We start from the raw sequence: 27,531 nt of genomic DNA, 5'->3' as shown, positions 1-27,531 counted from the left end.
CTGGGTCTCCTTTGTGTACCGTGTCCGGGGCTGGCTGCAGCACTAGGGAGGTTTGGAGCTGCTGAGCTAGTGTGAAGCTCCGGCATCTCCTGGTGAAGAAGGGCCTTTTTGGACCAGGTTCCTATCCCTTCTGCTGCAGATCTGGGGAAGGGGGCTGTAGTCTCCTGGGTGCCCTGGGGTGGAACGGGGACCCCAGAGCCAACTGGCCCCACTCTCCCCATTCGCTTTTTTTTTTTTTCCCCCAGTTCTTCCTGCCCCAGGCCATTTCTCTCCCAGAGGGTTAGCGTGTGAACGATTGCTGGCCGGGGAGTTCCAGAGACTAATGCAACACTTCCTAGCTGCCTTTGGAGAAAAGGTCTATTTCTTGCTAACAGAGCAGGCTCTCCTCTCCTGCTGCCTGCTCTACCCACAGTCGACCACTATCTCAAGTCAGGCCCCCAAATATGCTCACACCGGAGAGCAAACTGGTTGCTGCCTGCCGTCTGGAATGGACCTCCACCACGTGCCGCATACCTGCCCCCTGCAGGGATCTGTGTATCGTTCCCCTGGGTGCTCAGTCTGTGTTTCACTGGCGGGGTGTGTAGTTATCTGTCAGCTTGGCCATGGCTTCCTGAGAGCTGGGCCCTCTCTTGTTCTAGTAGTCACTGGTCTAGTGCACTATACTTAGTGGATGCTCAGTGAGAGAAAGAGAAAGTGGAAAGAATTTGGAATTTGGTTAGGGAACTCCTGGTTTGGGGTTTGAGGCCTGCTCTTTGCCAGCTGAGTTACTTAACCTTCCGGAGCCTCAGTTTTTCCATCTCTAAAATGGGGATCAAAATCTACCTCTTAGGGCTTCCCTGATGGCGCAGTGGTTAAGAATCCACCTGCCAATGCAGGGGACACGGGTTCGAGACCTGATCTGGGAAGATCCCACATGCCGTGGAGCAGCTAAGCCTGTGCTCCACAACTACTGAGCCTGCGCTCTAGAGCCCGCGAACCACAACTACCGAAGCCTGCACGCCACAACTACTGAAGCCTGTGCGCCTAGAGCCCGTGCTACGCAACGAGAAGCCACCGCAATGAGATGCCTGTGCACCTCAACGAAGAGTAGCCCCCGCTCGCTGCAACTAGAGAAAGCCCGCATGCAGCAATGAAGACCCAACACAGCCGAAATAAATAAATTAAAAAAAAAAAAAATCTACCTCTTGTGAAGAGTAAATGTGATAATCAGTACAAAGTGCTTGGTAAGTGTCACTAAATGTCAGCTGTGTCACTGTTGTGCCCTCTAAGTGGGAGAGACGTCATCAGCTGCCAGGCCTGGGTGAGGACTCTGCAGGAAGGCGAGGTTTTAGGATGGCCATGGCGCTTTCCCTTTGCTTCTCAGTTGTCTGGTCCCTGGAGAGGCTGGGTGAGAGAAGGAAGGCGCCGTGTGATGCTGTCTGGCTGGGTGGTGGCATTTTCCTCTGCAGGAGGAAACTACTTCCTCTCCAGGGAGTCTGCAGTTGCTCGGAACGCTCCGTGGGGCTGGCTGCTGCTCGCTGAGCAGGGATTGTGTGTTGGGGGGAAGAAGGGGTCCGGGGTACCTTGGGCTTCATTCCAGATGTGACATGTCTTCTGATCTCAGCACCCTTCCCTGCCGGACCTCCTTGGAGCCCCTCTCCCCAGCACCAGGAGGTCTGGCTCAGAACTGCCCCTGCCGTGGTTGCTGTATGTCTGTTTCTTAGGGGGGGTCCTACCTACCTTTGTAGATTGCAGGCTCCAGGACCCCTGTCTCCCTCATATTTGAGGACAGGAAATTGCAGCCTCCAGCGCCATGCAGTAGAGCTCTCCTTTCTCCTGCAGGATGGGATGGCTGGGACCACCCATGCGTGGGTCCTGTCTAGGCTCTGGGGAGGGAACAGGATTGCGAATCCCGCTTGGAGCTGTTGGCTCTTTTCTGCCCCTCCCTGCAGGAGAGTCCATCCTGCAGAGGCTTCGGGGTGTTGGGAAAAGCCCGGCCTCGGAGCTGCCAGTTCTGGGGTTGGGGGAAGCTCTGCCATCTTACTAGCTGTGTCCTTGAACAGGTCCTCCTTCTGAGCCTCAGTTTCCTCATCTATAAAAAGAAGGCAATCTGTCTTGCGGGATCACTGCCAGGACTAAGGAGATGATGGTGTCCTGCACCTGGTGGGCTCCCTGAGCGGGGGCAGGGCTTGTTATTTTGGAAGCGAGCCCAAAGCCAAGGAGCCCTTTCACAAACTCTTCTTTCCCTTCTCTACCCAGAAGGCAAGGTGGTAAAGACTTCCTGTTCGTTTCCACAGCCCAGAGTTGCCCAAACTCGCCTGATTCTAGGATTCACCTGAGCACTTGTGACTTGTTAAATACCGATTCTCGGCGCCCACCCCAGAACTTCTGAACCAGAATGGCGATTGTCGGGTTGGGGTCTGTATTTTCATCATGTTTTATCAGTAGGCCAACTTGGGAGAACTGGCCTCCCTCAGATTGCCCTCCCGGTGGCTGTATCATTTGATCTTCACTAGAGGCCACTGAGGCAGGTAAATGGGAGACTTTATAGGTGAGGTGGTGAAGTTTAAGGGACAGACCCGAGGTGGTGGTGGTCTGAGCCACTGGTTCCCTCATGGTGGAAACAGAATTAGAACTCAGATCTCCCAGTGCTGTGTGTCCATTGTGCCTGCAGACATTCTAGTAAAGCATGGAAAAGGTGGGGGATGGAGAGAAATGGGGTGACCAGAAGGAGGTGAGTAACAAGGCTGCAGTGGTGGCAGAGGGGCAGCAGTGGTGCCCTTCTGCTGCCCCTTGAGAGAGGCCTGCAGAGACCAGCCACAGGGGCAGGGGTATAGGGTGCTGGGCTGGAGCCCTTCCCCCACCAAGATACTTCCCCAGGTGTGCCTTCTGAAAATCAGGGCCCAGGTGAGCATGATGAGCATGGGCTTTGTCCCAGAGCCACTGGGAGTCAGCAGGTGTAAGGAGGTTAGGGGGTGGCCTGGGCCAGGTGCCCGAACACCTTCCCGGGGCTGTTGGCGGAGTCCTGGAAGTCCTTTGTGCAGGTAGGTCTGCTTCTCCCTTCCTTCCCCGCCTTTTATGATTAGGTCTGGGAAGCCTTCTAGAAGCACACGCAGGGCTGGCTCCCCTGCTCAGATGGTGGAAGGCGGCCTGTGTGGGGAGAGAGGAACGGGCGTGACCAAGGTCAGCTGGCCATGCCAGGTACAGGGGCCCACTGCCTCCCTGCTTCCTTATTCCCAAGGTTGGCCTGGTCCATTAAAGGAAAACTAGTTTAGGTCCTCTGTATACCACCCCCCTTTCCAGTTTCCCCTTAAGTGGCTCTTAATGATGCTTTCAGGCTGATTTTCTCCCAGTATTGGTGGAGAGGCTTGGGGAGGGTGGGTGGGAGGCACTGGAATTGCTCCGTTAGGGCGTTGCAGGCGGAGGTGGGCTGCCGTGACTGCACAGCAGCGTCACTTCTACCTGGGGGCTCCGGGAGCTGCTTCTGCCTGGGCCCACCCCCGGAGGGCGATCCGACTGCGCTGGGGTGAGGTGGGCTGGTGCGCAGTGTGAGAGGAGGAGCCCTGCCCCGGGCTGGTGCACGTGACGTGACTTGCTGCTGGGCCCTTGGGAGGGGCAAGAGGGAGGAGAGCCAGGCTGACCGAGCCTGGGGTTAGGAGCATGGGCTCTGCGCCCGGTTCTCTGGCTCCTCTGGCTACTGTTTGATGTGACCTTGTGAGCATCTCTATGTCTCAGTTTTCTCCTCTGTAGAATGGGATTAATGATAGCACCTACCTCATAAGGTGGCTGGGGGGATTAATTGTGTTAATACTGACAGAGCACTTGGGAGAGTGAGCTGGGGAGGGCATCCCTGGCCTCTGAAGTCCTTCTGCGCTGACCTTCAAATTAGATGGTCAGGCTGAGGACTGTGGGCCTTCTTCTGTAACTGTGGTGAGTGCTGTAGGTGTCTGGCGGGCAGGGAGCCGCGTTTCAGTGGATGGCACCTTCACCCATAACTCCTTGCTCGGTTGGCTCGGGTCCAAAACCTGGGTGTGACCTCTGATCCCTCCCTCCCTCCCTGAGTATCTCTTGTATCCACCCACTTCTCTGTCCCCGCCACCACCTCCCTGGTCTAAGCCACCTTTGTCTCTTGCCTGGACCTTTGCATGGCCCTCTGACTGGTCTCCGCTACCATTCTGGCCCATCTCTGATCTGCTCGTCACGGTGCACTTAGGAGTCTCTTTCTAAGATGCAGGTGTAATTATGTGTAAACTAGCACCTGATTCCTGCACCCACCCTACCCCCACCCCTCAACCCTCAGCTGAAATCAAATAAAACCTCTCCTGTTGTTCTCAGGAGACACCGTCCTAACATCCTATGGGACCCCATGCCTCTGCGGTAATGCTGACCTCTGGCACCCCACTCTTCTCCTCCTGCATCAGCCCCAGTGGTCATTTTCCAGTGGCTTGAGCAGGCCTTCTTCACTGACCCCTGGGGCCTCTGATATTTTCTTTCCTCTGCTTGGGCGGCACCACCCTCCTGACCATCCAGGACCCCACACACGTGCATTGGGTACTGTCCATCTCGGTTTGCACCTGTTGTTCTGATGTATTTATTAATAGCGCCTCCCTTTATTTTCAAGTGCCCCAGTTTGGATGATGAACTTTGTGGTCCCCCTTTCACATTTACAATCTCTTCATCTAATTAAAATTCCTCAGCTTTAAAAATTCACTGACTTCCTCAAAGTAGTGGTCAGACTACACACACACACACCCTGGACCAGGTTAGGGACCCGTTTTAGCCTCATGCCTTCCAGAACTTTTCCTGTATGCATTGAAGCTCAGCTTGCAAATATATACTCACTGATATGAGTCTTTGATTAACATTTGTCATCCTTGTTAGACCAAAAGCTCCTTGATTTAAGGGACTATGTCTTGGGCTTCCCTGGTGGCGCAGTGGTTAAGAATCCACCTGCCAATGCAGGGGACACGGGTTCGAGCCCTGGTCCAGGAAGATCCCACATGCCGCGGAGCAGCTAAGCCCGTGCACCACAACTACTGAGCCTGTGCTCTAGAGCCCGTGAGCCACAACTACTGAGCCCATGTGCTACAACTACTGAAGCCTGCATGCCTGGAACCCGTGCCCCGCAACAAGAGAAGCCACCGCAGTGAGAAACCCGCGCACCACAATGAAGAGTAGCCCCCGCTTGCCTCAACTAGAGAAAGCCCGCATGCAGCAACAAAGACCCAACACAGCCAAAAAAAAAGAATAAATAAAATAAATTTTAAAAAAATTAATAAATAAGGGACTGTGTCTTTACTTGCCCAAAATGTGACCCGTTCCTGACACAGTTCCTTACTGACACAGCTCAGTAAGAATTTACTGAATGAGTGAGTGAATGAACAAATGAATGAATTTACCTTCTCCTGCTCACTGGCAGGGGGAGCCTGGAGCCTGTGTGGGTCAGGAGCATGGGCAGTGGCCCGCCTTGAGGGAAGCTGCTGACATCGAGCCAATCCAAGCCCAAACAAGCCGGTTGCCCACACCCTGGCATACACACCCCCTGATTTGGCTGCCCCTATAATTATTCATGACCTCTCTCAACGGGCTTTGTGTTTGGAAAGCCAAAAGAGACAAGAGTTCAAACCCTCTTTCCACCTCCCCAAAACTGAGACTTAGGAGAAAGAGTTGCCTGGCCCATTCTGTATCTCTAGGGAGCCACAAGGTCCAGGACCTTCTCGCATGGCTCGATATGAGTGCTGGCGTGATTCTCACCCAGTGTCCTGGGCTGCCCTCCCTGGTCCAGGCCCAGGGACTGCCTGGGGACAGCTAGCTGCACACGTCCCCGTGTGGTTCTCGGCAAACCTGGGACTGGTGCTGGCCGATTCCTTATTATTCTCCAGCCTGAGCAAAGGTGGAAGGCTTATCTGGAAGAGCCGCAGCCCCCAGCACAGTGGAAAGGGCCCACACATTGGCATCCTGTGGACCCCAGTTCAGATCTCAGCTCTGCCTCTCACTAGCTAGCTGTGTGGCTAGGAAGGTTGCTCTATGTCTCTAACCCTCGCTTTCCTCCCCTAACGCAGGATTGTTGAGTGGATTTGCTGAGACGGTGCATGCCTCACCCAGTGGTAATAACAGCCCACGTCTTTGAGCAACTCCAAGATCTTATTCCCTCTCTCTTCCCCTCCCCTTGGGGCTCCCAGAGGTCCACTTTGCCTTCCGTGTCCCCGTCTTGGAGTTGAGGGCTTAACATGGTACTTTCCCCTGGAACAAGGTTAGGGGGAGGCTGCGGTGCCCTTGGGCAGCCCGTGTTCTCTGCGGCCCCCTCTCCCCCTCACTGCACACTTTCTGAGCTTAAGCCCGGTGCTGGGAGACAGAGCGGGTATGGATCTCCGAGCTCCCAGGAGGCTGTGAGCACACTCACCCACAGACAGAAGCCCCGTGTCCCACCCCATCCCAGCAGTTAGTTGGCCAGATCTGCCTACAGCTGCACTTCTTCCCACCTTCTGGAAATGTGGACGTTTCCACAGACACGTTTCTATTCCTTAGCCTCTGCTCCCTGCTCCTGACCCCCCTGCCGCCCTGTCCCGTGAGCCGGGCTGGCCGTGCTGAGGTGTTGGCCAGCCACCTGGCCGGCAGGCCCACTGCGCTGGGCTGCCGATGCACCAGGTCGCTGATGGGTCTTAGTGGAGGCTGGGAGGGCAGGGACGGTGTCGGGCCACGTCCGCCTGGGCCTGGGTGCGGTTTTTCATGGCCCACAGGTTGCCTGTGATTTCTTCAGAAAGGGGTTTTGGGGTTTCTGTGCCGCTTTATAATGTGCTGATCTGTGTCTGTATTTTGGGAGAAGAAACTTTATTTTCCTGGACCTCGGGTGAAGAGAATTGGCTTAATGAGGCCCCTCAGCTCATGGCCCCCTTGTGGGTCCACCCACGTGAGGCCACTGTGCGTCCATCACGTTTCACCCCACAGTCTCCCTACGATGGGCACGTAGGGGGTCCCCAACCCCTTCCCTGCCAACACAGATAACGGAACGATGAACATTCTCCTACGGACCCCCGGGTTCACCATGTGAGGATTTCTTTGAGAGGAGATTTCCCGGGTGGCTTGTTGGGCAGGTACGTGTTGAATTTCATGATGTAGTGCTGGCTTGCTCTCCAGCATGGCTGCACAGCCCACCCTTCCAGCCAGGCACGAGGGCTCCTGGATTCCTCCACCACAGCGACATTTGGGGTAATCCCCTCTCTAATTGTTTACCAGTCTCTTAGGCGTAAAGGACAAATTATTGTTTTATATGCAACTGAGGAGGAACTCTTAAAGTGCCAAGCCTCTCTGTTCCCTTCCTCCATTCAGAGTTCCTGGAACCAGAAACTTCCTCTTAGGCATGGGGTGATTGCTGTCACAGCTGAGAGTCACGAAGGTTCTCTGCAGAAAGCCCCCCACTCCCCAGGGAGTGGCGGTTTATAGGGAGCCTGTTAATGACCCAACCTCCCCACCCCCACCCAGAGTGCACATCACTCGTGGGATTCCTTGTGGCTACACAGCTTACACAGCTGCTGGATTCTGAGGTTGTGCCCCCTGCCGCCTGCTTTCTGCTTCCGGCGTCTCTGGCATCCTGAAGGCTCTGGGTTCCCTGGAGTTTTGACCTTTCCCTTGGGAGGCTGCGTGTCTACTTGCATTCCGGTGTGAGGTCATGTGGCGGTCCCTCGGGAGGGAGGCGGGTGGCATCATAGCATTGGCGTGGGGTCTGGGCTGAGGTTGTCTTACTGAGCTTATGTCCTTGATTGGGTCAAGGAGCCTAGGGCCAGGGAGAGCTGGGGCACAGTGCCGGCTGGTGCATGCTGGCCCAGACTCAAGCACACACTGGGCATGAAGGTGACCTCTATAACCCCAGGATGGTGCCAGGTGACCATTTAGTACACATGGGCAATTCCATGGGCCCCGAGTAGTTCTATCTCACTCCTTTCTGTGAGCATCCTTTTTCGTTTCCTTCTTGTATTTTAATAATGAACTCTAGATATTATTAACAATTTATCATGTGCTTGGTTTTTTGCAAATGTTAGCTCACTGAAACCCCTTAATACCCCAGTGAGAAAGGTATTAACCCCTTTTACAGATGAGAAGACTGAGGTTCAGAAAGGTCAAGAACTTGCTCAGGTCCCAGTGTTACTAAGTGGCAGACCCAGATCACATCCAGGTCATCTGTGCCTAAACCCATCCTCGTAACCGTCAAGCCCCTGGTCCTCAGTGTGATCTCTGGGCCAGCAGCATCAGTACCACCTGGATTCTTGTGGGACATGCAGTTTCTCTGCCTGTCCAGAACTATGGAATCAGAAATCTGGGGGGATTCATAAATCTGTTTTAACGAGCCCTCCAGGTGATTTTGGTGCACCTTCAAATCTGAGAACCACCACATGGAGCTATTCTGCTCTCCTTTTTCTCCTTTATTTTTTCTGCCCTGCGCTTGTGTCATTGGGCCAGTCAGTGTAAGCACAGACTTTGGGCCTTGGCTTCTCTTCATGGGTTTCATGCCCACTCTAAGAGGTACAGTGTCTGTCCCTACTGGGTCTGGGGCCTCCAGGAACCCCTCCCAAGTCCCTGAAAGCATTTGATAGAGCTGATGCCTCCGCTGCCTCCAGCTGCAAGCCTGACGACGGTGGCCACCACGGGGGTCAGAGTTCCCAGCACTGTGCCAGAGGAGATGCCTCGAGAGGGCGGGGGTCCCAGCGGTGGACTGTGGGACAGGCCAGAACAGAAGCTCCAGTCCAGCAGGTTATTCAGGGACACAGAGAAGAGACCTGGAAATTTTCTTTATCCAAGCATATCTCTTTCCTTCTTGCAAATTTGTAATAATGGTTTGGCCTCTGGAGAGGCCACATGGGGGGCTTGGAGCCTAGGCAGGACCCTTGTTCCCAGTCAGCAAATTACACTCAGTAGTAATGACCCTGGCGAGAGCAGGGGAGCTAGCTGTACTTGATTTTACTTTTTGAGCCCTCACCATAAGTCAGGTATTGTGCTATTTGATTCTTACCACAACCCCAGGAGGGGGCAGATTGATTATTCCCATTTCACAGATGAGACCATCGAGGCTTGGGGCTGTGAAGTTGAGGGTCACAGCTCAACCATACAGAGGAGTCAGCTTAGATGCTCGAGGCAGCCAGACCACAGCTCCCCATATTTTATGAATACCAGGCTGGGCCAGATTCTTGTCATGGGGGGAAGTTCTCTGTGGAATTGAGTGGCCCATGGCTCTCAGCATTGTGCCAGAAAAACCAGATGACCTCACATGTGAATGACTTTTCCTTCTTTGGGGAAGGAATGTGTGGGCCATTCCTGTGAGCTGCAGCCCACAAGACCTGTGTGCTGTCAGACCCACAAGGGCCAGAATCGGACTCCAGACGTGTGGGAGGTGTCATAGGCAGGCCCAACCTTGGGGTCGGCAGTGGGGAGCAGGCTGTTCTCACACTGGCCTCCGTAAGTAGTGTCAAGTGTGCCCAGGAGGAGCCAACAGGCCTTTGATGGTTAAGCAGATGTCCTGGGGCGTGATCTGCTCTTCAGAGTAACCACTCCCTGGGGAGGCATCAACAAGGCCAGTGGCACCTAAAGCCCACACGGTTCAGGCCTGGCCCAAGTGCTACATATGCCCGAAGGTGAGACCAGACCTCCCACCTTAGAATCTTGGTCTCAGTTACCTCAGTACCTGGAGAGAGTGAGTGTCTGGGGCCTGCCTTTGAGCCTGGTTTCTTGCCAGTGGGCCAAATGGGTAAACAAAACAAAACAAAAACCCCTTGATAAAAGACTTAGTGGGGTTCTGGAATATTTTAGTGTTTTTTTTTTTAATAATAGCTTTATTGAGATATAATTCACATACTGTACAATTCACCCATTTAAAGTATACAATGTAAAGTTTTTAGCGTAGTCACAGATATGTGCAACCATTACTGCAGTCAATTTTAGATCATTTTCATCACTTCTAAAAGAAACCCCATCCCCCTTAGCTATCACCCCCCCCCCCCAGCCCTAAGCTACCACTACTCTATTTCTGCCTCTGTAGATACATTTTTGGTTTTTTAACATCCAGTGAGCGCTTAGTCTGCATCTGGCACTGGGCTAAGCCTTCTGTTTTAGCTCACACAACCCTCCCTCAGGATAGCCGCACAGGGTAGACGCTCTTTTTTGTCTTTGTCTTACTGATGCGGAGACTGAGGCTCAGCGAGTCCAGGATCCCAAAGGCCATAGTGACAGAGCCTGCCGATGGCTAGACCATTGCTGTGGCTCTTTGGTCCCCAGGAGAGGCCAGGCTGTGGATGGTGGCAGACTGGTGGGGGCAGCTGATGCTCCTTGGCCAGGAGCTGAGAGGACAGGCCTTGTTTCTTCACTGGAATCTCGCGCCACCTGACTTTTAAAGCGGCCCTGAATTCTCTCAGGAGCCCCAGGTTCTGCCTGCACCTGCGGGAAGGCACTGGGCTGCTTTCCAAGGGCCTTGGTGAGAAGGGGTGCCTGGGCCTCGTGGAGGGGCTGGCAGCTCTCCTCTCTCCCACCAGGGTGTGGTCATTAGGTCAAATCACCTCCTAGAATGAGCCGTCTGGCCACCTGTGCTTTGGCCTTGTGGCCTTGGCGACCCTCCGGGTGTCTGGTGCTGTGTCTCCCGAAACGGGCTGCAGGTGGACATGAACCGGAAACACAGGCCCCTGTTCCTCCCACTCCTGTTCTCCTCACCCTGGCCGGGGGCTGGTCTCAGGGTTTCCTCATCAGTCAGTAGGAGAGAAATAACAGACCTCTTTCTTCCCAACCTGTAGAGCTCTGTGAATGATTAACTTTGATTGACTAGAAAGGGAATGGGAAGTGAGAGCAGTAGGACAGAGGACATTTATGAGGCTCCTGCCCTTTTCTGACGGCTGGCTATTTTGCTTCCATTGCCCTCATTCTGACAACAACCCCACAAACTCGTGATATTATGTATCCCCATTTGTCAGATGAAGTAATTGAGGCCTAGACAGGTTCATTAAAGCCACACAGCCACTGAGTGACAAAGGCCAGCTGGATTAACATTTTTTAAGCATCTGTTGTGAACAGAGCACCAGACAGTCTCTAAGTACATGAGATCTAATTTGGTCCTCTTTAATGCTGTGCCGTCATAGGTCTTGTTATCCCCATTTTACAGATGGGCATCCTGAGGCTGAGAATGAGAATCTTGTACAAAGAGACAGAGCTAATGAGAGGTGTAGGTGGGGGCTCAGCTCTTTCCAGTTACAAAGTCCAGCTCCTTTGGGAGCTTCCAGCCACCTGCCTCTGAGTTTCCAGGGCCCCAACATTTGCATGGCTTTGGGGGTAAGCGGTTAGAGAGGTGCCCTTTCAGAGCAGAGGAAACCGCCTGGTGGTTCAGCACCACTCCCAGGGGTGGAAAGTAAACAGATCTGGGTGGAGATGTTCTTGAGGACTCTGCTTTTCTTCTGTGAGTGAACCAGCTGACTGCTTGCTTTGAAAGGCTGGCAGCCAGCCCTTGATAAGTTAACCAGATACTTCTATTTACGTTACCGGAACACTGGGCATCTGAGATCACTGCTGGCAGGCCTTTGCTTAGACAAGCCACCCAGTGCCCACGCCCTGGCCAGGCTGGCCACGTGCGGGGGTCAGAGGGACTCCACGGTGGCCTGAGCGAGAGAGAGTGCTCCCTGGCTGGTCCACAGTGACCTCCCCCGGGCTGGCAAATGCTGCAGAGACCTCGGCCCTGAGCTCTCAAGGGGCCCTGGCCTGACGCTTGCGCATGGTGGCCAAGAGTGGCAGAGGAGGGTGGGCTGTGACTGACAGCCATGGCAGGGCACCTGCCCAGAAGGGTGTGGAGATCGCAGGGCTGCTGAGCTGATTTCTCAGTTGATGAGCCTAGACCAGGACCAGGGTCCTGGTTGCTGTGCTCCAGAGAGGGGAAAATCATCTGATGAGAAGCCAGCTTATACAGGAAGTCCTGTACCACCTGCAAGAGGCTTAGAAACTTGCATGGGTTTTTCTGGGCCACTGGGCCAGGGGGTACTGCCCTTCATCTCCCCCGCCAGTTAACAGTTTGCTGTCTGTTGGGGTGGACGTTTGGGTGTAATTGCTGCTTTATCTTCACGTCCTGGTCCCTAATTATGACTTTCCTTATAATAGTTTACACTGATAAGGCACTTCAAAGTTTTTCACAACCCTTTCTCTATATAATACTTTATTCTATTACTAATTCTTTTAAATAGATGGAAGAATTTTTCCTTTTTCATCTCTTCCTATTCTTTGAAAATTTGGAAACATTTGTTTTTTCCCCCCGGGGAATTCATGAGCCCTGACTGCCCCCCCAGTCCACCCCCATCCCAAGTAATCCCAGAGAAATAGGAAGTTCCCTCTATCCCATCCAGAGGTCTGACTCAGCAGATAAACGTATACACGTCCACACAGACTTTTCTTAGATTTGCATGGCTTTTTGTTTGTTTGTTTTAACAGATAATGACTGCACATGGTATAAAATTCAAAGGAAACAAAAGGGTATTCTGTGACAAGAAAACGCCCCACCCTCCCCTGTCAGGAGCCTCCTAGCTCCCCTTCCCGGAGGCAGCCACCGTGCCAAGTCCTGTGTGTCCTTCCAGGGATATTCTGGCATAAAGCTTTTATGGACTATCCAGTAAACTAATAACAGGTGTCTTTTTGTGAGGGGTAGGCAGTCTTGAGACCGAAACCCTGATCATGCGTTGAGCCATTGAGGTGAAACTGCCCCTGTGGGATTTATTGGCCTCTGACAAGGAGCAGAGCCCATCAATCTCAATCAGCCCTACATGGGAGCTGAAGATTGTCCCTGGGTGCTCTACTTGGTTGTGTCTTTGACTTTTGCATGTTATGATGGGACAAGTTGCTGGGCTCTGACCTGCAGGGTCTGGGACTCATTTGGGGTTACATAGCTGGAGGGGGTTGAGGTGATACATATGAGGTCACACGCATGCCTGGCTGAGCCAGGGCAGAGCCCAGGTTTCCTGACCCCTGTGCTCTGAACAGTAACTCCCCTGGAGTGAACCGGGGCTGGTGTCTGGTGTCAGGATCCCAAGGGAGTAGGAGGATGTGCCTGGGAGAGGTGTGGTCGGTACGCGAGCCTGGGGCCTGGTGGCCAGTGGGGTGGCACTGGTGTCCTTCCACCCGCTGAGCCGGCCTCATTTTGGCTGCAGGTGGGTTATCTCGTTTACTCAGGACCAGTGGAGAGGTCAGCCAGGTGTGGATGGCCTGGATTGTGCGCTGAGGAGAGTACACATCACAGAGGAGTGCTAGCAGGGAGAAGGGCAGGGAGGAGATGGGGATTGCCAACCACATTTGCAGACGGCTGGGCAAGGAAAGAAAGTCATCACCATTCAGTTACAGGAGCACAAGCACTGCTTGTGTCGGGATGGGTTTTGTCTCCATCGTTTTCTCTCGTTCCTGTGATCGCTCACGTGGTTTTAAGCCTGTGGTACATACAGTTTCGTATCCTGCTTTCTTGGTAATTACATATCAGCCTTTTCCCATAATAATATATAGTTTCAGAACCCATCATTTTGGCCGTCTAGTGTTCCATTAAGTGGATGAACCATAATTTATTTAACTAATACTTTATTAATAGAATTTGGGGCTGTTTCTAATTGTTTCCTCTCAAGTAATGCTGGCGAGGATGTCTTTGTGCCCATGACCCTTCTCTTTCTTGAGCGATATTTACCCAGGATAGTGTCCCAGCATTGGGCTAAAGGTTATGCCCGTTTTAGCTCCCCTCGGCGAGTTGCCTTCCACCGGAGTTGTTCCGAATCAGCCTACCTGCTGTGACGTGTTGCGGCTTGGCCACTGTACCCACCCTTTAACGGGAATCAGCAGAAACTTATTTTTGCAGATGTAATAAATGAAAATTGGTACCTTCGTTTGAATTCACAAAACGTGGTGTGTGTGCACGTGTGTGTGTGTATGGGGGGGGATGCACATCTGATTGTCGTCCCTGGTGACAGGTGCGGGTCCTTGATCAACCCAAACGAGGAGAGCTCCTGTGGCCCCTCACGGAAAGTTCTCTCAGTTTTTGCTTGCAGATTCCCGGATGGCTGATGCCGGTGGTGGTCTGCGAGGAATGCTAACCGTGCACAGCTGTCTGCTTGCATTAACACGCCATTCGTTCCTGTGTGGTAACTCTTTTGTTAGGAGACTTAGAAAGTTTTCACGTTTTCCCACTGTGGAACCAGAGACCCTGTCAGTCTTAATTCAGATTTAGCCTGCCCCTATCTTTTGAGGGGCTGTGGGATGTCTTATTTTTAAGTTGGACCAGCGTTTAAAAATGAGAAGACTCACATAAAAGTCCAGATTTCTGGCTCCTCTTCATTGGAGGTCTGGCACCTGAGGCCGCACATTCCCATATGAGCCAAGGAGAGACGCCTCCCGTCCCCTCACCACACCTGCCCTGATACCGAGATTGTGTTCTAACTGCCATTATCACCGTGTATGCTCGGGACCAGTTCTCTGTGCCCACTGTTGCTCTCCTGAGTGGAAACCCAAAGGATAGCCCGAGAGGGCCACTGTTTCAAGAGAAATCCATGAGTGCACATGGAGGCAAGGGCGCTCACCAGTCCCACTTTCCTTACACTTTCCCCTTTGGCCTTTTATTAAACCTCTTTGTGCCTTAGTTTTCTCATCTGTAAAATGGGGAAAATAATAGCACCTGCCTTGTAGTGTTGTTTTGAAGATTGAGTGAAAGGAGGTAAAGCACTCAGAAGAGGGTCTAGCAAGAGCAAGTACTCAACAGATGTTAGATACTGCCATTATTATTATTATTATTATTATTATTATTATTATTATTATTATTATTAATGGCATATGTGCTTGTCTCCTCCAGACTAGATTCTCAACCAGGGGTGATTTTTGGTTGTCACAACTTGAGGTGGAGGATGTTACCTGCATCTAGTGGGTAGGGTCCAGGAATGCTGCTAAACATCCTATGATGCATAAGACAGGCCCCAAACCCTTAACAAAGAAGTAACTAACCCAAAATATCAATGGTATTGAGGTTGAGAAACCCTGCTCAGACATTTCAGTGTGTGACTCTTGGTCTAACTGAACTCTTCAAACACATCTCTAACCCAACTTTTCAAGGGCTACCTTGGGCTCTCGAAGAATCAGCATTATAAGGGACCTACTTAGCTCAGCCCCCAGGGGGAGCTTGAATCCTCTCCCAGCACCCCCACCAAACACATGCCTTTGGTGGGTAATGCACTGTATATCCAGCGTTTGGTCTGTTCTTTATTACATTGAACTCTAGTCTTCCCTGCAGCTTCCTATCCTTGATCCTAATAATAGTAGCTACCATTTATCGAGCCTCATGTGTGGGTGATTGTGCTTAGCACTTGCCATGTGTTGCTGCACTGATCCACACAACCCTTCGAGGCAGGTTCTATTATTATACCCATTTTACAGATGTGGAGATTGAGGGTTGGAGAAGTGATGTCACTTGCCCAAGTTTACTCAGGGCCAGAGATGGGATTAGATCCAGGTGAGTCTTGCTCTAGAATCCACGTTCTTCACCATTACTGCCTGCCTTGTTCTGCCCGGGGCTGCACCCAACAAGTTTATTCGCTCGTCCATGGGAGGGTCTTTCAAATATTTAGGATGAGTCCCTGAGACCACTCTTCTCTCCTCCTGGTCAAAGAGCCCCAGTTCCCAGAATTCTCCTCAAAGACATGTTTCTGATCTGCTCACCGTCCAGAACGATCTCCCACCTCTGGACAACCAGCTACCTGCCTCGGGACTATGCTCCCTTTGCCTCTCTCCATCACGCTGCCTCCAGAGAGGCTGCCCATCCCATGCCCTTCCCATGCCAGTTGATGGTCCATCAACTCAAGACTCTCTGTGCCAGTGCTGACCGGAGTCACCCAGGTTCCCTCTGTGTGGTGTTTTCACTTCACAGTGACCTGTTTTTCAGTGACATGCCACAAGATTCAGCCCACCTGTCTGCCCTTGGTTCTGCTGTTCCCTTCCAGCACCCCACCCACACTTGCACCTGAAATCCACGTCGTCCTGGTGGAGCAGAAAAGTATACGGGACTGGGAGTCAGGAGGCCAGGTTGTGAACATATCCAGCTGTGTGGCCTGGGAAAAGTCACTCACCCTCTCTGGTCCATGTGTCCTCAGTTGTAAAGTGAGGGTTTTGACTCAGGTGTGCCAAGCATCTCTTTCAGCTCTAACATTCTTTGATGACATGTGTTGGACAGCATGAACTTGTAATAGTTATCTCTAATTATTGTGGTACCAGTAATGATAGGTAATTATGGAGCAGTCACTGTGTTCCAGACCTTCTTTTCCGTATTTTAAGTGGATTATCTTATTGAATTCTCCACCAACCCCATGCTGTTATTACCCCATTTTACAGACTAGTGCCTTGAGGCAGAGCCATGTTGACTCACTTGCCCAAGGTTACCACCTGGCTAGAAGCTGATGGACTGAGGTTTGCCTTGACTTCTTCAGAGTGATTGAATCCTTCCAGGCTCTTGGATTCTTGCTCTTTGGAGTGATTTTTATTTTTAAATTAAAAAAATAAAAAAAAAGATTTTGGCCACACCTTGCAGCTTGCGGGATCTTAGTTCCCCAACCAGGGACTGAACTCGCGCCCTTAGCAGTGAAAGCACGGAGTCCTAACCACTGGACTGCCAGGGAATTCCCTCTGTGGAGTGATCTTAAGCAAGTCCTGTGATCTTCCTGTGCTCAGCGTCTTGTGTTTTACCACTCCCTCCTCCCACCAAGGTCAAGACTCTGAATGCCACTTGACTTCAAAAGCTCAGCCCCTGACTCATGCTTATGGGGTAATCCTCTGTACCCCAGATCCCAGCTAAGTGTGATTATTCAGACACCTTTTAGAATCTAAAGTTTACATAATAATGATGACGGTAGTGACTACTTCTTACACACTTAATGTATTTCAAACACACATTAATATTATATTATCGTTATTAATATAAATTAACAATATTAATATGTTAACATTATCATTTTTCCTAGTCTTTTTGGTTGTGGTAAAATACACTGTATTATTATTTAATCTTCATTGCAGTCCTGCCTGGCAGATGCTGTTGTCTCTAGTTTACAGTGTGAAAGCTGAAGCTCAAAGAGGCCTGTGTGGCTAAAGTCACATTCTAGTGCATACGAGCTGGGGAGTAGGGAGAGCATGTTCTCAAAAGCCACTTGTCTTCTCAACACATTTTAAAGGAAATATAGGGAATTCCCTGGCGGTCCAGTGGTTAGGATTTGGCGCTTTCACTGCCTGGGGCCTGGGTTTGATCCCTGGTTGGGGAACTAAGATCTTGTAAGCCACTTGGGGCAGCCAAAAAAAAAAAAAAAAAAAAGGGAAATGTATGGATAGGATACTTGTTAAAGATATAATGCAAAGCCCTTAGAGGATTCTGTGTGAAAGCAGGACTGTGAGACCCACAGAGAAGGTAGACAGAGATGCTTCTCTCTCCATCAACTCCATGGACCTTGGCCCAGCTCAAGTGTCCTGTACTCTCCCTCACCCCCTGTTGTGTTGGAGCCTGGCCAGGCCCATTTGCAACCTTGGACTACAGTACTGGATAGTTAAACTCTGTGTCTCCTTAAAATCACCTTTATGCCAGATTAAACATGGGTAGATGCTTCAAGGTCAGTGAGAAGTTGAGCAGGAGTCTGGGTTCTCTGCCAGCCCCTCCCTCTCTGTCCAGGGCCCTCCGAGGCTGTGCAGTGGGGCTGGAGGTAGGTGAAGTGTGGAGAGAGGCTGCTGAGAAGAGAGCTAAGTAGCCCTCACTGTAGCTCTGGGAGCACTTCCAGCATGGTGCCCAGGCCCTTTTTCCTGAGACCTGTCTGCATACCCGAGCTCATTGTGCAACAGAGTGGGTCCACGGAAGGCCCATCAGTTCCTCCTATCTCCTTGGTCAGGCAGTGAGCCGCAGCAAGGATCCCCTGACGGGGCTCTTGGAGCAAGTGGAAGGTCAGATAGGGCAGGGCCTGGTTGGGAGTAAGGCAACAAAATGCCACCTGCCCTTTATTTGAATGAGGCTGGACCATAATCCTGCTGGGGTAGCACTGCCCACCATGCTGGGCATCTGGGCTGGAGGCCATGGGGCCAGGGTCTCTAGCCATGGGCATCCCTTGTCGCTGTTTGCTTTACCTCCTGCTAAGGGACAGGTGCCCCCCTCTGTCATAATGTGGGAGCTCAGGCTTCAAGTCTAGGGCCTGACTGTGCCGGAGGAGAGAGTGTGGCTGTGCGGTGTACGTGGAGGACCTCGCTCCTGACCCTGCTGTCTCCCCTCTCAGGCCCCGTCAGCCTCCTCTGCTGGGGATCCACAAGGCCACGGTCAAAGTCACAGGCTTTCTGCCCCCATACGCAACCTTAGCCTTCCCCCCATAACACATCAGCACCTGTTCAAAGAAAAAGAGTCCCGAGACACAAGGTGTCATCTTGGGGACACAGCGCAGCACTTGCCGGGGTGGAACCCAGGACGGAGTTTAGTGGCTGGAGGCCGGGAGAAGGGTGTGGGCTGGGAGCACGGGGGGCCGAGTCCTCTGAGCCCCTTCCCCCGGAGCTTCCAGGGGAGCTAGCTTTTCTCCTCCCTCCTACCATTTATTGAGCTTGTGTTACGTGGTAGGCACTTTATAAATATTTTCTAGTTAATCCGCCTGACTTTTATAGCATGCTATTACTATCCCCATTTTGCTGCTAAGGGACCCGAGGTTTAGGGAGGTGAGTTGGCAGGTCTCACCTGCAGACTGGTAAAGAGTGGGTCTGGGCGCTGAACCGGATCTGGTGCCCCCCAAGTGCATGTTCTTAATCACTGAGTTACCCTTTCCTCCATGGCCTGAGCTTCGAGCTGCTTGCTGGAGAGGTGCTCAGAGGCCCCTTCATAGCAGCCACCTGTAGGGGCCGGGAAGGGGGCTTGGGGTTTTAACCAAGTGCAGCCCCTGAGGCCTCAGAGGCAGGGCTTTGTGTGGGGAGTCTGAGCAAACACAGGTGCGTGTCAGCCTCCAGGGCTCTGGGACTGGCTTCTCCAGGAAATGGGGCTGGCTGCTTTCAACAGCACTTTTCCTCTTGCAAAAGTGGTACCTTTTTACCCACATGGCCTCTTCCTCCTTCCTTTCACCCCATCCCCTCTCCACGACTGGGTGGTAAACAGTGAGATTTCACAGCCCCTCCAGCGGCGGGGGGCTGGGGATTCCCACCAGGACCCCGGCCCCACTGGACCTGAAAACTATCCCTTTGAGCTGCTGGGCTGACCCACTTCCTGCCAAGTCAGCAGAAAACCCCAGGCAGAAGCTGAGTGTGGGCCTGGGAGGGAGATGAGAGTAAGGTGCTGTGGAAATGCAAGATGGTGGTAAATGACCGCCCGCCCCCGTCAACGTACAGTGTGATGACACCCGGGCAGAAGTGCATATACAGGCACATGACAGCTGGGAGAAAATAAGGAACTACAAACAAATTCATATTTATTTTAAAGATTTAAAAATCCTTTAATATTTTTTACATCAAAAAATTGACAGCACAGTGAAAATAAAAACTAAGTAGCCTCTCATCCCCTGCTAGGTTTGCAATGCCAACACGAGAGGAAGGGGACCTGGTAGATACTCTTTCTTGCCCTGTTGCGTCCGCTTTCCTCTGAGCTGTCTTCCTCTTCCAGAGGGTCTCTGAGAGCGCTGTTTGGCCCATCACCCCCCTGCACTGATACCATCCAGGTGTGGTTGGATCTTCCAGGACCCTCCCACTTTGCATCGGTTCCTCACTTGCTCCTTTGCCCGGTTGTCTCATTTTTACATACACTAGAATGTCCGTTGCACAGGGCAAGGAATTTTGTTATTTTGTTCACTGCTGTGTCTATGACTCTGTGCCCCGAGACTTTAGGGTGAGTCCAGGTGTGAAGCTGACCGGTGGCCACCATGCAGTGGAATACGGGCAATGATAAGAGGGGTTGCAGGGTGCCGTGGGCTCACGCATCAGCCCGATGGGATGGGTGGCTATCAGGAAGGCTTTCTGGAGGAGGTGATATCTTAGCCCAGTCTTAGAAGAAGAGTGTGAGTTAGCCAAGCATGACATAGAGGACACTCCAGGCTGAGGAATCAGTGTATGTCCCCTGCCCACCCCCAAGCCGTGTGCCAGGCTTACCAAAGCTTTGAGACAGCACACGCACAGCCCTCTTGTCTATCATGGGTGTGGCTGGCCTACAGAGTGGAGCTGTGTTTGCAGGGAGAGGGAAGTACCCTGTGTTGCTGAGTTTCTAGTGAGACATGATTTAAGAATGAGGCCCAGTGTTGGAGGGGTGTCATAGTGCAGCCCCCTGTCCCCACCTCGTGTGGGCTGCTGTCTCCCCTTCTTGCTCACAGGCTCGTCAACTCTTGATTATAAGCCTACGCAGCCATTTCTTCTCCCCAGTACTCACTGCTGTGGCACTGCCCCCTTCTCCTGCCCATTTATTGCCACTTCACTTTGGAGTTCCCCAGGGCAAGAGGACGTGGTGGTGGGGGTCATGAGTCTGGTGACCTTTCCGAAGAGGAGGAGTATTTCCAGGGCGGTTGCTGCTGTTATGAGAAATCTAACACTGTCACCATTGCCACTTTGCAGGACAGGTGGGGAGAGAGCTGGCTGGCCCTGCTGTGGGGGACGGAAGGTTGGCTCTTGAGCGCCCATGTAGTTGAGAGTACCATTTGGTGCAGAGGAGTCTTGAGTTGCCAAGGAATAGATTGGATCTAAAGTAAGAGAGCTCTTCTCTCTGTTTGTGACAGCTGGGGAGAGACACTTGCCCAAGTTCTGTTTGGATGGGCGAGCGAAATGGAAGTGCACGCTTTTTCTTTCTCGTGTTTGTTGAGTCACCCTGTTCCTCGTGTGAGCCACCAGAGGGTGCTGTTGGCGCAGGATAGCTTGGCCTGCCTGATGGTCGGCTTAATACAGAAGCTTCAAGGTTGCTGCTCTCTCCCCACAGATCAGGAAATTACAGTGCTGATGGTCTTTCATTTAGTCTCCTGACAGTCCCTTTTTGAAATTCTTGCTCGTACTTTTGCACCTTAAGGTGCCTCCACCTCCCACCCCAAATACACACGCATACACCATGGGGGTACTTACCTCTCTCTCTTTATTCTGACACTGCCCCTCTGAACTCTGTCCCCAACAAAACTGATTAATCTTCCTTTAGCTAGCTGCCAAGGGGACAAGGATTTAATAAACTTATTTACCCTAAGGTGTTAATGAGGCTTAATACTTTACCCCTGGGATACTGGACCTTGTAACTGTGAAGATCGAAGCTAAGCCTTATAATCTAAGAGGTGAACTGCTAAGAATGGAATCGTGCCACTTCTCAGTGTGGGTGGAGATGAGGAATCAGAGTATGTCCCCTGCCCACCCCCAAGCTGTGTGCCAGGCTTACCAAAGCTTTGGGACAGCACACGCACATCCCTCTTGTCTATCATGGGAAGAAGGTTGGGAGGGGAGCTGTTAAAGGAAGGTGCTACTTTGTCCATCCCACTGGTGCCCACCCATGCCACTGGCCCTGCAGGGCGACCCCCCAGCTGTTGCCCTGCGATGAGCTGAAGGAGACTGCAGAACGACCACGCTGAGAGGTGTTATGGGCTCTGCTGAGTGGGTTTCTCGCCCTTTATGGTTAGATGTCTTGACCAACAAGGATGACAACACCAGCCTGCCCAACCCCTTATACAGAACAACTGGAAAAAGGGCGTGAGACAGACGGGTCCTAAGGGCCTCAGAGACCATGTGGCTTGTGGGAGAGACTGACCACTTGCTCGTCTTTCCTTTGCGCAGACGTTTACAGCATGGTGCAACTCCCACCTCCGGAAGGCAGGGACGCAGATCGAGAACATCGAGGAGGACTTCCGGGATGGCCTGAAGCTGATGCTGCTGCTGGAGGTCATCTCAGGTGAGCTGGACCACTGGCCGTGGGAGAGCCAGAGCAGAGGTGAGGTGATGCCAGATGGGTGGGGCCACCATGGCCCAGGATCAGGCACTGCCCACTGGGTTCTGCCACTTTGGGAACGCTGCCCTGACACCTCTGCGTCTGCTCTGTCCTTGGTTATGGCTAGCTTTGGGTGTCTTGAAAAAAGTTGAGGGTGACGTGTGAATTCAGACAAGGAGACTGGGTTTGGTCCTGGCTCTGCTGCCGACCATCTGTGTGCCCTCGGACAAGTCGCTGCCTTTCTGCCTCAGCATCCTCATTTGCATAAAGAGGGGTTTGAAGGATGGTCTCTGAGGTCTCTTCTCCTCCAAATGCTAGGATTCTGTGGTCAAGAAAGCAACCATGGCTGACCATCTCCAAACGCTGGCTCCACTGCTACCTAGCTACCTATATCCAGGTGATCCCAGCCCCTTTTCCAGCCCCCAGCTTGGAATTTGGGTGTCCAGATACCTGGAGGGACTGCTCCTCTCCAATGCATACCTCCTTTTTCTTATGGATACCTTTCCTCCACCATCCCTTAAAGGTCGGCGGTCCCGAGAGTCTAGCCTTGGCTTATGCACTGGAGGATCTCAGCTGCTTTCTTCACTTTACCTTCCACCTTGCCGCCAGTCCTAGACTAGTCTCCGTCCAGCCTTCTCCCTGGAGCCTCCTTTTAAATACTGAATCTCACTGGGCATCTTCCCCCACATGTGCCCCAGGGTTCAATGCCTTTGCTCTTTGGCATTCAAGTTTCATTCATTCTGTTTCCTTCTATTATCCTTCTTTTACCTCTGCTACCTCACGGTGTCAGTGTGCCTGCGTCAGCTGTCACCTAGATAATGTCCAGAGGCCTTTGACCCCTCCTCCCAGCTTCTCCCTTCCCACTGCCCTCCGTTACCCACACGCAGCCAGGGTCCATCCAACGGCCCAAATATGGTCGCGCTGTTCCCTGCTTGAAGCTTTTCAGTGCCCCTCTGGGGCTTTGCGCCTGCAGCCACATTCCTTAACATAGCTAGCAGGATCCTTCATGAGCTGGCACCTGCTTTGTTTTCAACTAACTATTCCCAAAAAGGTGTCAGACTTCAGACCCTCTGCCACGTGGGGGCACATGCAGTCCTCCCCAGATGGCACGCTCTCTGTTTTCTGTGCTTTTGCACAAGCTCCGACTGCCTTCCCCCACTCCCCGATACTTGAAAATATTTTCATTGCAGGTGAAATCTGTGAGGGGGGGTGGGGTGTGTGTGTGTGTGGTAAGATATACGTTAACATAAAGTTTACCATTTTGATCGTTTTTAAATGTACACAGAGGCATTAAGTACATTCACATTGTTGTGCAACCATCACCACCATCCATCTCCAGACTTTTTCAGCATTCCACACTGAGACTCCATACCATTCAATGCCAACTCCCCATTCCCTTCTCCCCCCCGCCCCTGCCCACCACCATTCTGCTTTCTGTCTGTGTGAACTTGATTCACAGATTCTGTTCTAGGTTCCTCATATTAGTGGACTCATATAGTATTTGTCCTTTTGTGACTGGCTTATTTCATTTAGCATAATGTCCTCATAGTTCCTCCATGAAGTAGCATGTATGAGAATTTCCTTCCTTTTTAAGGCCAAATAATATTCCATCGTGTATATATATCCCACATTTTGTTTATTCAGTCATCTGTCAATTCACACTTGAGTCGTTTCCACCTTTTGGCTATTGTGAATAATGCCGCTAAGAACATGGGTGTACAGATATCTGTTCAAGTCTGTGCTTTCAGTTCTTTTGCGTATGTACCCAGAAGTGGAATTGCTGGGTCCTAGAGTAAGTCTATATTTAATTTTTTTTTTTAGGAACTGCCATATGTTTTCCTCTGCTTTTTAGAGTGTCTTTCCCGACCTCCTCCTCCAACATTTCTTAGTTTAAACAAACCTGGCATTGTTCTTTTTCATTCTTCAAAAACTCTGCTTAGACATTTCCTCCAGGAAGGCTTCCCTGACTACCACGCCCCCCCCCCGCTCCTGCTTTGAGTGGCTTCCCTCCTCTGGGCTCCTGGAACAGGCCATTGATTCCTCTAGTGTGTCATTTGCCATGCGGCAGGATCATTTTTGGCTCATGTGTTTTCTCCCCACTGCGCACTGAGCCCCTTGGGGCGGGGACAGTCTCATCTGTATCCCAAGTGCTTAGACCTGTACTTGGCATGTAGGTGATGCTCAACAAATATTAGAGTGACTGACTGCCCGCTGGGCTTTTCCACATACCCACCAGGTGCTCTCACTGAACGGGCCGGCCTGTGCACATCTGTGGGGCGGGGAGAGATTGAGTCACCGAGATGTTGCCTTTTCCTCCTTGAGCGTTTCTGGAGGTGGGTAGGATAACAGGAGAAGGAAGGGGGTGCTCCCTGCAGAGGTCCTCTGAGTGTGGTCCCTGGACCACCCAGTAGAATCAGCAGGACTGCTTGGCCACATGCAGATTCCCAGCCCACACCCCAGACCTCCTAAGTCAGAAACTCAGGAAGCAGGGGAAGGGGACTGGACGTCTGCAGTTAGCAGGTCCTCCTGGTGGTTTTGTGCTGATTGAAGTCCCAAAACCACTATCCTTGCTGCCTCCACTGTCTTGGAGAAGCCCCGTTCCAGCCAGTGTACGTGGCTGGCGGGCTGGCTGGCGAGCTCAGGCTTAGCAGGACCTAAGGGCTGGGGCTCTAGAGGGAGCAGCCTTCTGGGGGCACGAGGTGCTGCCTCCATCCATCCTATCGGAAGTGAGCCCTGCGGCATCTCATCTGCTCAGGAGGGCGGTAGGGTGCCTTGCCAGAGAGGGGGGCAGTGGCCACAGCCTTGGGAAAGCCGTGAGCGGAAAGTCTTGATTTAATAATAAAAACCCAGCTGTGCTTCCCTGGGAGCTGCCAGGCCAAATGACATCTGTGGCAGGAATTCTGTTCTCTAGAAGCTGGGGGGCCCCCTGGGGAGTTGGGAGGCCCCCTGGAGAAGTGCCGCTCTGACAGGGTGGGCATGGCCCAGCATCAGGGCCACCCTGCCCCTCGAGATCTCTCAGCCAGACTGTCGATGTGGTCGGAAGGGGACGGGGAGGGCACTGCTGGGCTGGTCTGGAGACCGTGGCAGGTGCAAGGGTCCTAGGATGGTGGTTCTCAGCCTTTTAGGGTCCCTGACCTCTTAGAGACTCTGAGCGCTGTGCGCCCGTTCCCCAGATATGGGCACACATGTTGTACATATACATTTTTCAAATGGTTTCAGGAGGTCCCTGGGCACCTGTGGTCTGTGCTCTTAACAGGGTGTTTGGAGAACCCGTTCCTCAATGCCTGTTTCCCGGCAGCTTCTGACCGAAAAGCCTGAGCAGCAGGGGCTCCCCTGTGGAAGCTGGAGGTGTGGGGTGGGGTGGGGGAGTGGCTGCTGAGTGAGGGTGGGGGGTTGACTCAGAGCTGAGCCGAGGGTACCCCTAGGAGGCAGTAACTGGACAAGAGCAGCGGTTCTCGAATGAGGGAGGGACTCCGTGGCAGCGCACAGGGAACTCTTCCAGAATACTCTAGAGCGACCCAAACACTCTCCCAGGCCAAAACAATCTAGGCTAGGAGTTCGGGGCCTTTGCATATGCTGTTCCTTCTGCCTTGGTCACCATTCCCTGCAGTCTGGGCCTGGCTGCCTCCCACTCAGAGGCCTCCCCTGACCACCTCACAACTCTTTCACCCTCCTACCTGCCCTCCTCTGCTGTCTCTTTTAAAGCATTTATTTTAAGCATTTACCCTTCTGGCTATTTGTTCATTTGTGTGTTTCTCTGATGAAGATCTGTCTTTCCTCCTGGACCATAAGTACATGAAGGCAGCAAACTGTTCTGTTCACCCCCATATTCCCAGCACACAGCCAAGTCCTTGGCATATGTTAGGGGCTTAATACAGACTTGTTGAGTGGCTGCAAGCAGTTTAGACCTGAGAAGTAGGAGAACAGCATCTCACTTCCTGTTCCTCCCTCTCGGTCTGTGTTCAGGTGAACGCTTGGCCAAGCCGGAGAGAGGCAAAATGAGGGTGCACAAGATCTCCAATGTCAACAAGGCCCTGGACTTCATAGCCAGCAAGGGGGTCAAGCTGGTGTCCATAGGAGCTGAAGGTGAGTAAGGTCTGCCCCTGGCTGCCCCCCCGGAGCTGGATTCTCCCCACCCCCCAACTTCCTGGTTCTTTTGGCCTTTTCCAGCCTGACTCCTAGACCCACTCCTATGTCCCACCCACTCCTAGACATCCCTGGGGGCATTTGGAAGTGGGGCTTCCAGCACCTCCACCTGGTCGACCCGTGGATCCTTCATGTAAAAACAGCACTTTCCATCCAGTCTCTGCACCTTGGCAACCCCTCCGCTGAATCCTAGTGCTGTGGGATACACCTGTGTGGAATGCCACCTCCCTCTTCCACAGGCCTGGCTGCACTGCGCTGTCCCAAGCAGAGAGTTCTGTGGTCTGGGGAGAGTGTGCAGACCCTGGCTGGGTGGAGGCAGCCCCCTGCAGGATGGCTGTCTACACACCTTTAGGAACATTTTTAATATCATTTCCCTGCAGAGCAGCTTCTTGACTCTTTTCCCTTTACTTACAAAAAAATTGTTTATACACCTGAAAACTAACACAAGATTGTAAATCAACTTTACTTCAATTTAAAAAAATTGTTTAAAGCTCAGTCTAAACCATTATTAACATGTTCTTAATGGTTAAAAGGAGGTCGCACAATTTCTTGTGTGCACTGTAATGGTTCTGAAGGCTCTAGGGAGGGTCGTGAGGTGATTAGAATAAAATACCATAACTAGGCCCCGTCAGGACTGTGTCCCATGGATTCTGCAATGGATTGGGCATCTGCTGTGTGGTGCCAGAGATCAAAAGGTGAGTAAGACACCGTCTGCATTCATTCATTCCTTCATTGTAGATATAACCCTGGCTGTGATTACTGATCACTTGCTCTGCAGCAGGTACTGTGCTGAAGCCCTTTGCACCAGTGATCTCATTTCATCCTCACCAGCCCTATGAGGTGGCTCTAATTATTATCCCCATTTTACAATAGGAAAATACATGCCTGACGAGATTAACTTGTCCCAAGTCCCATCATCAGCAAGTGGTAAAGCCAGAACTCAAATTCAGGTCTGCGTGACTCCAGAGAAATACCCCAGAGGGTGGCCTTTCCTTGCAGAGGTTGGAGGGTCTTGCTTCAGTAAATCCATAGGAGCTGATCTCTTCTCTGGTTGATGACTTTAAAGTCCTCCTCTTTTTTTCTAGAAATTGAGGGATTTGATGTATCAACATCAAACTGAGAAACTTGAGCACAGCGGTTGGCAGACTACAGTCCATGGGGTCCAACCTGGCTGACCCGGGTTTTTGTAAATATTGGAACACGGCCATACCCATTTGTTTACATATTATTGGTTGCTTTCCTGCTACAGGCGGAATTGGATAGTTGCGACAGAAACCATATGGCCTGCAAAGCCGAAAATATTTCCTATCAGGCCCTTGACAGGAAAAGCTTGCTGACCCCTGCCTTACCGGGGACTCAGGCTAGTCCCCGGTAAGGGGACTTGAGGCCATCACGGGTGGTGCCTTATGCATCCCATCCCCTCAGCTGTGAGGCAGAGATCATGTCTTCTACATCCTTGTGGCCCCAGCTCCTGGCAGCATGATGCA

General features: G+C 52.1%; 1 protein-coding gene across 3 annotated transcripts in view; it reads left to right on the top strand.

The window, feature by feature from the left end:
- ACTN1 (actinin alpha 1) overlaps window positions 1-27,531 on the top strand; it is a 95,538-nt gene that overhangs the window by 31,031 nt on the left and 36,976 nt on the right. For all 3 annotated transcript variants that reach the window (XM_061180956.1, XM_061180957.1, XM_061180955.1), the window contains exons 2-3: window positions 21,748-21,862; window positions 25,865-25,984. In XM_061180956.1, the coding sequence (XP_061036939.1) occupies window positions 21,748-21,862; window positions 25,865-25,984 (235 nt within the window). The remainder of the gene's footprint in view (window positions 1-21,747; window positions 21,863-25,864; window positions 25,985-27,531) is intronic.

This window comes from Eubalaena glacialis, chromosome 2 (assembly GCF_028564815.1).
Source record: "Eubalaena glacialis isolate mEubGla1 chromosome 2, mEubGla1.1.hap2.+ XY, whole genome shotgun sequence".
Taxonomy (NCBI): Eukaryota; Metazoa; Chordata; class Mammalia; order Artiodactyla; family Balaenidae; genus Eubalaena; species Eubalaena glacialis.
This window is presented reverse-complemented; position numbering and strand designations above follow the sequence as displayed.